Consider the following 12151-nt stretch of genomic DNA (forward strand, 5'->3'; position numbering starts at 1 on the left):
GCAAGCAGGCTCTCTCCACCAGCCTAAGACGGGAATCTACAAGCCGCTGGGGAAAGCCCCGGCGATTAGGTCGCACGGTGCCACATGCTCCAATTTGATGATCAAAAAGGTGAATAAAAAGTGGCATGCTCGTGTAATAATTGTCCATATATAAGTGGTACCCCTTTCCGAATAAGGGTGACACCAAGTCCCACACTATCTTGCCAGCGCTTCCTATGTAGTCAGGGCAGTTTGTCGGCTCTACGTGACTATCTTTGCCCTCGTAAACCATAAAACTACATGTATAGCCTGTGGCCCTGTCACAGAGCTTATACATCTTGACCCCGTATCTGGCACGCTTGCTGGGAAGGTACTGTTTGAATGACAAGCGGACAGAAAATGTAATCAGGGACTCATCAACACAGACAACTTGATGGGGAGTAAACAAGTCTGCAAAATGTTGGTTGAAGTGGTTTACGAGGGGCCGAATTTTGTAGAGCCGATCGTATTCAGGGTCTCCACGAGGACGACAGAGTTCATTGTCGTTGCAGTGCATGAACCGCAAAATCTGCTCGTATCGTGCCCTGGCCATGGAAGCAGGGAACACAGGCATATGGTAAATTGGGTCAGTGGACCAATATGACCGCAACTCACTCTTTTTATTTATGCCCATGTTGAGGGAAAGGCCCAGAAAGAGCTTAAATTCGGAAACCGTAATTGGTTTCCAATCTCTGGCAAGGGAGGACTGGGGATTAGCGGCGATGTGTTGACCGGCGTATAAATTGCTTTGGTCCACAATAGATCTATAGAGATCTTCGGTGAAAAACAGTGAATAAAAATCCAGTGGCGTAAAATCAACTGTTTCCACCTGAATTCCGGGTTGGCCAGTGAATAGGGGCAGTACGGGTGCTGCAGAAGTGGTGGGTACCCAATTCGGATTGGCAAATGCAGCAGGAGGGGCACTATGGGCACAACGGGCCTGTGTTCGTCTTCTTGGTGGCAGCGGGACACTACTAGTGCTTGCCACCTCACCAGCTTGAACTGCACTTATGGGACTCGCCACGTCACCACGTGATACTGCAGTGCTGGATGTACGACCAGGGTGTACTAGGGCGCTGGTGCTTGCCAGTTCACCAGAAGGAATAGCGGCGCTAGTACTTCTCTGCTCCATACGAGAGCCCTGTTGTTCTTGCACTTCAAGGACAGAAGAAGAAGATTGGGGTCTGGTACGCCTGACCTTAGCAGGGACCACAACTCCGTCGTCAGAGCTATCTGTCATGGAGCCGCTGTCCTCTACAGGATCGTATTCTGAGCCTGAATCTGACAGATGAGTGACTTCCTCTTCACTATCTGTCATGCTCAGAAACGTGTAGGCCTCTTCACTAGTGTACCTTCGATTTGCCATTTTGGGCTCTAAATTTAGGGGTACACTAGTGAGACTCAGAGGCAAAAAAGCTCCTGACTGTCATCGACTGATTCAAAACGCAACCAAAAAACTGTTAGCGATCGCAGGGATCAGGCCTGACTCTGCGAACGCTGCAGTTATGTGTGCTTAGTGTTTTGTAAGTGACAGTTATTGATCGATACTGCACTTGGATGGGCTGGGCTGGGCTGGGCTGAGGGGCAAAACGCAGGTGCCAGCAGGTATCTGGGCTGATCCCGCTAACACTGCGTTTTTTTGGGGGACCCTAAACTGCTGGGGAGTATAGATCTGATCGGATCAGATATCGATCCGTTCAGATACTATAGCACTAAGGGAGGTGTATGCTGCGTGCGTGTTAGCGGTACTGGCGCTAACCTGACGCTGCCTGGGGCGACGCAGACCTTATCTGACCCTAAAAACGTAACTTATATCACCGCCGGGCGATCAGGGGGTTAAACCTTTATAAGGTAATAAACGGCGGGTGCCCTAAAACTATAATAAACTATAATAAACAAACCAACTAACCAGCGTCACCCGTAACAATTATATGGTGATCACTGGTGAAAGGGTTAACTAGGGGGGCAATCAAGGGGTTAAAACCTTTAGTAGGTAGTATATAGGGGTCCCTGTCGCTATAAAACACTGATGGCTAACCTATATACTCACCTCCCTAACTAGTGTCACCTGTGTCACTAATACAGCGATCAGAAAAACGATCGCTTAGTGACACTGGCAACGGGGGGTGATCACGGGGTTAAAACTTTATTAGGGGGGGTTAGCGGGGTACCCTAGACCTAAAGGGGGGTACCCCAGACCTAAAGGGGGCTAACCCTAACTGCCCTAACACTTATAACTGTCACAAACTGACACCAATGCAATAATCAGAAAAACAAAAAAACTGCTTTTGGTGTCAGTGTGACAGGGGATACAGGGGGGTGATCAGGGGGTGTCTGGGGGGTGACAAGTGTGCCTGCGTGTTCTACTGTTAGTGTAGTGTTGGTGCAAACTTACTTGGATGTCTTCTCTCCTCGGCGCCGGAACGAAAAGACTGGCTCGAGGAGAGTGACATCACTTCCTCCGCTTCTGTTTACATTCACAGAAGCCGAGGAAGCCCGTCATTGGCCAGGAGCGATCGCGAGTGGGGAGCCACGAATGAGTGGCCTCCCCCTCATCACCTTTGATCGCCCCTGACCTGAATCCGACCGCCGCAGGCACCGGGGAGGGGGGGGTCCGATTGGACCCCCCACCCGCGGGCAGGCAAGGACGTACCTGTAAGTCCTTTTGCCTGCCCATGCCATTCTGCCGACGTACATCGTTGTGCGGCGGTCGGCAACTGGTTAAGCAAACTAATACGATTTTGAGAATATAATAGTTGAACTATAAAAAACAGAAAAATAACATTTTTTTTTGTTATCTTGTTTTCACAGTGAGGGACCTTCCACCAATTTGCCTTGATGTCCGACAAAAGCAGCGTATCTCAATTGATACACTGCCGCCTGAGATGAAAGCCCCCATCATGCCCGAAACGCCAAATCCAGCACGCAACAAAACTCTGAAGGATTTCCAGTAAGTGCAGCATAAGCCCTAACCTTTTTTTTCTTGAATTTTTAGATTTTTTTTAGACTCATGGGTGTAGCTTCAGGAATTGCAGAAGTCGCAAAGGTGGCTCCACCCATGCTCCAAGGGGCCGTGTGGCCTCCCTGGCACATTAGAACAGGAGCGGAGATGGCATTTACTGGAACCAATCCCCTTTCCCTCTTGCAGCTAAAAGTTGGCTGGTTTCTCCTCCTCTCCCTCCCGCTGGCATTCACCTGCTGCAGGACAAAAGGGGATCGTTTCCAGTAAATGTCGCCCGTCCTGTTCAGGTTTCCCTTCCTTTTGCTGCCCAGGCTCCCCTGGTCCCCCCCTCCGCAGTGCTGCTGGCTTCCCCTCCTCTCCTCTCCCACCTGCCGCTGCAGGGGATTTTTCAGACTGTAGAGCAGGGAAAGGTGCACATAAGTATGTCATATTTACCATCCCCTTCACCCATTGTGTTCATGCTCTCCATGCTGTTCTGGGAACACTGGACTGCTGATGTCCAGTCTTCACAGCATGGCACTCTCTAGCAAAATGCCCCATTCTATGGCAACAAAAACACCTAATGTGACTTAATCTACCATTTCCAGTTAATTGCTTCCATCTCTTAAGCCAGGGGTAGGCAACCTCGGCCCTCCAGCTGTTTTGAAACTACAAGTCCCATGAGACACTGTAAGTGCCTAACAATCACAGGCATGACTCCTAGAGGCAGAGGCATGATGGGATTTGTAGTTTCACCACGGCTGGATGGCAGAGGTTGCTTACCCCTGTCTTAAGCAATGCTGGTGTAGTAATCCCATTTATTTCCTCTCTGGAGACCCCCACCTTAAGTAAATCAGTCCATATGTGTCTCCTGGAGACCAAAGGCCTTGCCTTCCTTTTATCCGGCATAACTCGGCCATCACTATTTGAGTTGATCAGATTACCAGCTTTCTGCTTATGGGAAGTAAAAATGGCACATGTCCATAACTTGTTTATGACGGCTGCACACCACTCATTCAAATTTTCAGCTCTGCCTGCCATGGTTTGAACACACTTCAAAGCCAGTGAAGGTTTGACTTTGAGTGCCCTACTTTCCAAATCCTTTGCCTTGCTTGCAGTGTCTTTAAAACACTTGATCGCCACTGCAAGCTGCTCCTGCGGTAAGTCTATTTCTAACTCTGCCTTTTTCCTCTTTTCAGATTTAATATGTAGAGCATGCAGGAAGTGCAGACCAAACACAGCAACTGCCCGCATTTTTTAGACTAAAATCTGAGGAAAGATCAGACTCCATCCCCCCAAACTCTGTTCAAAGGAGAAGCATACCTAGCTACAGTAGCTCCTTTGCAACAGACAGCCACTAACTATCTCTGGCCCAGGTAGGAAGGATGCACACCTTCACTTCTTGGACACCAGAAACCTTTGCAGCCTATTGCCCCGTACACACGGTCGGATTTTCCGATGGACAATGTCCGATCGGAGCGTGTTGTCGGAAATTCCGACCGCGTGTGGGCTCCATCGGACATTTTCCATCGGATTTTCCGACACACAAAGTTTGAGAGCAGGCTATAAAATTTTCCGACAACAAAATCTGATCGCGTCAATTCCGAACCTGTGTGGCCTGTTCCGACGCACAAAGTGCCACGCATTCTCAGAAGAAATTCCGATACGGAACAGCTCGGTGGTGTAAAATTAGCGTTCAGAATGGATACAGCACTTTCGTCTGCAATGTTAAAAATGGTTTAACCACTTCCCGACCGCCGCACGACTATATACGTCCTAATTTTGAACGGGGATATCGTTGTTATGGCAGCAGTTAGCTGCCATAACCCCGGTATCCCCGTTTTCGTGCGGCGGCCGGCTTTCAGATAAAAGTGGTCCCTGCGGTGGATTCGCCGCGAGATCACTTTTATCGGTGGCGGGAGAGGGCCTCCCGCCGCGATCCGGTGCCCTCCGCCGCTTACCGGAGCCGTCGGTAGCGGCGGAGGCGATCGCATCCTGCTCAGTGGTTTGTCTGGAGACGATGAGGCCAAGATGGCGCTCACTCGTTTCCATGGCACTGCTGGGCGGAAGCGACGTCAAAACGTCACTTCCGTCCACGCCTCTTAAAGGCATATTTTTTCAAATGTCATTTTTCTAAATGACTTTTTTCTTTTTTTTTTTTTTATTGCATTTTAGTGTAAATATGAGATCTGAGGTCTTTTTGACCCCAGATCTCATATTTAAGAGGTCCTGCCATGCTTTTTTCTATTACAAGGGATGTTTACATTCCTTGTAATAGGAATAAAAGTGACACAATTTTTTTTTTTTTTTTTTAAACAGTGTAAAAATAAATAAAATATTGTAAAATAAATAATAAAAATAAAAAAAAAAATTTTCAAAACCCCCCTGTCCCGACGAGCTCGCACGCAGAAGCGAACACATATGCGAGTAGCGCCCGCATATGAAAACGGTGGTCAAACCACACATGTGAGGTATCGCCGCGACCGGTAGAGCGAGAGCAATAATTCTAGCCCTAGACCTCCTCTGTAGCGCAAAATATGCAACCTGTAGAATTTTTTAAACGTCGCCTATGGAGATTTTTGAGGGTAAAAGTTTGACGCCATTCCACGAGCGGGCGCAATTTTCAAGCATGACATGTTGGGTATCAATTTACTTGGCGTAACATTATATTTCACAATATAAAAAAAAAATTGGGATAACTTTACTGTTGTTTTATTTTTTTATTCAAAAAAGTGAATTTTTTCCAAAAAAAGTGCGCTTATAAGACCGCTGCGCAAATACGGTGCAAAAAAAAGTATTGCAATGACCGCCATTGTATTCTCTAGGGTGTTAGAAGAAAAACCATATATAATGTTTGGGGGTTCTAAGTAATTTTCTAGCAGAAAAACCTGTTTTAAACATGTAAACACCTAAAATCCAAAACGAGACAGCGCACTCTCTTCTTCTTTATAATGTGAGAAGAATGAAGTAGTTTTGCTGCTCATATTCACACAGACTTCTCACAAACTTATTTCTTTACTATTTATCGGGATTCCTTCAATATATTTGGATTTGTCACATCTGACAACATTATTTATTTATTTATTTTTTGGTTTTAAGGCAGATTTTTTTTTTTTGGTGTGTCTTTTTTTCAAGGCTGATCTTTGTTTTATTGTATTTTAATTTTTACTCCAGAATATTTTTGTGTGTGTTTTGTGTGTCAAGTTACCACAACACCATTGATATGTTGTTCTATTTAATCTGTAGGAGATTGTTTGGTGTTGTTGTCTCTAAATACAATTTCACATTGTATTTTGAAATGTACCTGAATCCTCACCAACCAACTGTCCTTTTTGGATGAAAACACACATAGGAGAGTATAATTTTCCAAAAAATGTCATTTATTAAGGGCTTACAACTAAACAAAGAGGGAGGCAACGCTGGAGAAACAGCAGAAATGGGTGAAGCCTTGGACCCCCAGGGCAGACATCAAATATTTTCAATCCAAATTGGTGGCCTGAGGAGTCCATATGTAAGGGAGTGCAGTCTGGTCCAGAAGTCCCAGAGATCCGGAAAGCAGCAGATGACTCCAGGCTGTGGTCATACAAGAGACTGCATCTTTTGTCAGACCAGACTGAACCCAGGGCCATCACTCTCTGGTCTTCCTTCCATGCTTCCTTCCACGCTGTGGCTCCGGTGGTGGAGTTGTGGCAGCAGGAGGAGGAGGATGGTCCAACTCAATCACATCGGTCTTGGGTGTTATTTCGCCACTCACCCCCTTAGTTAGGACTTTATAAATAAGTTTCTCACACATGAGGCGTTGACCCTCCTGCATGCCCTGCAGTTTTGTGGCAGCCATGCAGGCAAAGGCCTCTTCAGTAGTGGGTAAGGCCTCGAGTAACGCAGAAGCCTCCTGAATAAGCCTGAGTGCAGAATCCTGAACGTGACTCCCCTTCCTGGGTCTTTTGTATGGAAGGTGGAGGGGAGGAACCTGCCATTCGGTCAGGCTGCGACTGGTCCCAGGCTCCTCCTGGCTGACACTTAGCCCCGCCTCCTCCTGGCTGCCACTAATCCCCGCCTCCTCCTGGCTGCCACATTCCACAGCCTCCTCCTGGCTGAGGTCTTCCTGTGTATGAAAAAGGGACATAGTTTTAGTTTTTTATTCATCAATAACACACAATTTTCACCTCCTTACTGTTGCAAATTGAATGTGAACAAATATAACAGACTATCATTCTGAGCCCAGCATTTTTATTTCTTGTCCCAATTTTGGGTGCCCACTACTGTCTATTGATATGTCAAACACTTTTTTCAATCAGCAATTAGTGATCAATAATAACATCTAGTAAAGATCATTTCTTTATTGACAAGAAATCTGTAGAAGAATGCTATACCTGACTCCAGCTGGGCTCCTCCACTTCTTCATGGCTGGAAGGCCCAGGTTGGACATTGGAAGCCTCAGCTGGGGTGGAAGGAAGAGTGGAAGGAAGAGTGGAGAGGGATTCCCTGACTTCAGTGTGGTCTGACAGAAAACGAAGTCTCTCATAGTACCACAGCCTGGGGACATAAATGTCATCTGCTGCAGCTCCGGATCTCTGGGAATCCGTGACCTTCTTGCGCTCCCTAAGATAAGTGCTCCTCAGGCCACCAATTTTGGCTTTTAAATAGGGGATGGTTGCTGTGGGGACCACCGGCTTCACCAACTCCAGCATTGTCTCCAGCGCTGCCTGCCTCTTTTGTTTATGATTATAATGGGGATGTCTCACCTACCACAGACAGGGCAGCTCCCTGTATTTGTCTATGAACAGGGGGAGGAAGTTGTGGTCATTGAAGCCATCCATTTTCTCTGCAAGACACAACACAATAAAAACCCTAAGGTCAGGCCAAACTCTCCTAATCTTGTTACAATATAGGCTTCAATTTCGAAGCAGTATAGGCCCAAGTTTAGACCTTACCTTCGTTATCACGATCGGCGCCTCCGATGCTCCTTCCTTCGCTCACAGATCGTACGTAATACGCACGCCTGTTACGCTTTATACACACTGCGCATGCGTCTAACTCCTCCCACCCCTAATGTTCTTTCTAGTCTATTCCCCGCCCCTTTTCGTTCAGCGCAGTGGGGGAAGAGCACATGGCGGATACACAGCAGGTGCGTGCTAATTACAGCAACGAGGAGGAGGAGGAGGAAAGCCCGGAGCCTGAAACGTCTGGATCCAGAAGGAGACGATTTAAGGCCTCAAATATGTCCTTTGGGGAGATGTTGGAGATGGTCGACATCCTGAAGAAGGCCGACTATGATGGGAAGTATGGACCTTACCCCAACCCCAATGTCCGAAAGGCCAAGATTATGGCGAAAGTGGTCAAGAGCCTGCACCGGAATTTCGGGGTACGGCGATCGAAAGATCAGCTCAGGAAGCGGTGGTCGGACCTGAAATTACTAGAACACGAGCAGTACAGAAAGATCCGGAGAGTGCTGCAAAAAAGTAAGTAGTTGTTCTGTGTTCCTATTCTTTTTCTGTTTATTACGTTCGTGCTGCTCCATGTGCTTTTCTTAAAAGTGTACATTTTAAAATGGCAACTTTCATGTTCATGGGCACATTATTCGTTCGTATCAAACATTTTTATTTCGGACTATAAAACACCATTGTTTTGGCCATATGCATTTGGCCACATTTTTGACGCCCTACTTGTATGAAACTTATTTGGTTGTGTAGATGTGTTTGTTACTAGAATGAAATGCAAACTAGATTCTGTGTAAGTAGAGGACACTGAGCAGCTGTTTACACATCTGGATACTGGAGCACTAGTGTGGGACACAAGAACACCATTTTTATTAGGGGGCCACACTGGTGCTCCAGTGTATACTATAGGGGTGACTCCATCTGTGAAGTTTGTACAAAACAGGTAAAAAGTATTGCAGCTTGACAAAGGACACTGAGAATGCTACATTTTGGAACTTGGCCAAAATAGACAATTGTACCCCACTTCGAAGCAATGTTTCCTATTTATAGTTCTGCCATCAAATATCTGTGTGCTAAGTATACCATTTTTATTTTACATAGGGGAGAAAAGACTCGGAGGACACCCCTCATCCGAGGAGAACAGAGACCCCCAACCTCGGGAAGAAGGGGAAATACCCCTAACCCAAGCAGAGTAGGAGGGGGAAGAAGATGTGGTGGAAATTGTCACCACAACAGGTGAGTGTCTGCGACCACAGGGTCAGGTAAGAGATGGATGCCGGCATATTTTTGATACCTGTTTTTGTTTGGTTTCTCTCTTTTTAGGTGATCGTGATGTTGTGGATCCAGATCCTTTCACATCAGAAAGTGCCCAGATCCTGATCGGGGAGATCATGGGGTGTAATTTAAAATTGGAAAACCTCAAGAAAAACATCAATGATGTTATTCAAAAAACTAAAAACATCATTGATGTTTTGGGGCGAGTTTAAAACCCCTCCTTTGTTTTTTTGTGTGCTACAATCTTAAAAATGTTTGATCGATTTTTAGAAAAGCCAAATTTGGAGGATGCACACAGTGTGTCAACATGTGCTATCTGCCATCACGGGAGATCAATGGACGTGTTTTGGGGGTGCAACCCCTTCCTCAATAATAAACTAGCTGAGAGGAAGGGGTTTCTCCCCCAAAACACGTCCCTTGATCCCCCGTGATGGCAGCTAGTACATGTTGACATTGGCAAAATTGTGTGCATCTTGCAAATTTGGTTTTTCCTGGGGTGACTTCACCCCATCTGAACGCAATATCAAACACAGTTCCTAAATACTCATGTATGATATTGCCTTCAAGTTCTACCAAATGTGAACTTTCTAAGTTCAAGATTTGTGTCTTTCTTGTTGGTTTTACACATGCCTGTTTTATCTAAATGGATATTTCTATTTTTGATAATGCCACCCCAAAAAATGTTATACAACAAACATGTTGGTTTGTTTTAAAAACCTTTTCAAAATGCACATGTGATTGTGCAGGTATTAAAAAGATTGTGAATCAAGAATGTGTGGATTATTGTCTCAACGCTACAACACTTTTGTGGTGATGTAATTGCTGCTTTCTGTAAAAATGAGGGTTATTTCCTAAGGGCAAATCCTCTTTGCACTACAAGTGCAGTTTCAGTGCAGTTTCAAGTGCACTTGTAGTGCAAAGTGTCTTTGCCTTTAATAAATAACAGTCAACAGTGCTTTGGATAAGGCCATTTTCAGGACTACCCACATTTCAGTCAGGGTCAGCTAAAACAAACACAAGCAGTAAATGTCACCAAAGATTTTTTTTTCTTTTGTTTTTATTTGATAAAGGCTTCACAAATTGTCTGTCATATTGATGGCCCCCCTACCCGCAAAGAACTCAAGGTATCTTAACCGGACATCACGGGCACTCAGGGAGGGCAAGCCAGGACGGCCACTTTCAAGCGCCGTCAGGGTTGTTTCATTTAGAATTCCAGCCTCAGGCCCAACTGAGCCAGCATAGTTGGCAGAATGTTGGCGTAAAAAGTTATGTAGAACACAGCACGCCAGGATTATATGATTAAGTTTATACTCCGCCATATGGATGGGTGTCAAAAATAGGCGGAACCGGTTGGCCATGATTCCAAATGTGTTCTCCACCACTCTTCTGGCTCTGGCCAGCCGGTAATTAAAAACCCTCTGGTCCGGGGTGAGGGTCCTCATCGGGAATGGCCGTATAAGATGGTCCCCCAGCGCAAAGGCTTCATCCGCAACGAAGACGAATGGGAGTCCCTCCACATTGTCTTCTGGAGGTGGCAAGTCCAAGCTGCCATTCTGGAGATGCCTGTAAAACTCCATCTGAGCGATGACTCCACCATCGGACATCCGGCCATTCTTCCCCACGTCCACATACAGGAACTCGTAATTAGCCGACACCACCGCCAACATCACAATACTATTGAACCCCTTGTAATTATAATAGTACAACCCCGAGTTGGGTGGTGGGACGATGTGGACGTGTTTCCCATCAATTGCCCCTCTGCAGTTAGGAAAGTCCCACTGCTGGGCAAAGTGGGAGGCCACAGTCTGCCATTCCTGTGGTGTTGAAGGAAACTGTAGAGGAAAACAAAACAAACTTAGTATTTTTGCACATAAACATGGAAAGCAGATTAGACACAAACATTCTTGGCCAACATCCAGATAACATTTATTAAGGGGAATTTTACAACACCAAAGTATAAGGTACACCTATCATATTCCCCCTCCCACCCCCTCTCATGGGCCATGTCTAACATTATAGGGGGGGGGAATCTTGGACAGGTAACCCTCTTCACTTCATTGAGAGATGAATGCCTAAATACAGGGTATTACTTGGAACAGCCCCTCCTTAGTTACACTATTGGCAGCCCACTGGACAGGTAAGAAGTGTCATAATACAAAGATATAAATACACACTGTACACATTTGAGCACATTTGGACATTCTGCTATTACCTATCAAGATAATAATAGGATACAAAAACTTTAAACAGTACCATTTCAAAGTATACAGGCAGGCCCTTGCACTACATGCTTTGGGGAATTCATCCATAAATCTGACCACAAAAGAGGTGGGTATAGTGTGTATGGGTTTGGCAAAGTCAGCAGATAGATGATTGAGGATAGATAGAGAATTGGTATCAGCTGACTTAGCAGTTGGGGGGAGGGAGGGTTAATAAAAATTATTTGGGGACACCACAAAAAAAAGCCTCTGGCACTCTGCCTGAATTTAAAGCACAAATCACATTTCTATACATTTTAGGTGGTGTTTGGGGTAAAACACTACTATGGAGCTGATAAAATACATTGCTATGTGACTACATGAGGTGAATATAGGCCCATGCTGGGGAGGTAAGTGAAGGCAAAAATGCATGAAGGACTAAAAAAATAATTACATAAAAATCCAGCATGCATGAGAACAAAGGGGACATTCACAGCATATTACAATCATGGTAATTAGGGAATGAGGAGAGAAATACAATATATTAGTAAACATTCAATACAATAAAATGTGATATTAAATGATAAAAATCTTACCTTCATATACTCCTTCTGCAGGACCTGGATGATGGCAGAACAGGTCTCTGGGATAATGATATCCAGAGCCTGGGGGGAGATGCCTGTCGAGAACTTCAAGTCCTGCAGGCTTCTCCCTGTCGCCAAGTACCGCAGGGTAGCGACGAGCCTCTGCTCCGGAGTGATGGCTTGCCTCATGCAGGT

The 12151-nt window shown here is 45.7% G+C and overlaps 1 protein-coding gene across 4 annotated transcripts in view; it reads left to right on the forward strand.

Moving 5' to 3' along the window:
* Nucleotides 1-12151, forward strand: part of HECTD2 (HECT domain E3 ubiquitin protein ligase 2) — a 150255-nt gene that overhangs the window by 62963 nt on the left and 75141 nt on the right. For 2 of the 4 annotated variants that reach the window (XM_073596408.1, XM_073596409.1), the window contains exon 3: nucleotides 2830-2968. The exons of the other annotated variants lie outside the window; for them this stretch is intronic. In XM_073596408.1, the coding sequence (XP_073452509.1) occupies nucleotides 2830-2968 (139 nt within the window). The remainder of the gene's footprint in view (nucleotides 1-2829; nucleotides 2969-12151) is intronic. 4 annotated transcript variants of the gene reach the window in all.

This window comes from Aquarana catesbeiana, linkage group LG08 (assembly GCF_042186555.1).
Source record: "Aquarana catesbeiana isolate 2022-GZ linkage group LG08, ASM4218655v1, whole genome shotgun sequence".
Lineage (NCBI taxonomy): Eukaryota > Metazoa > Chordata > Amphibia > Anura > Ranidae > Aquarana > Aquarana catesbeiana.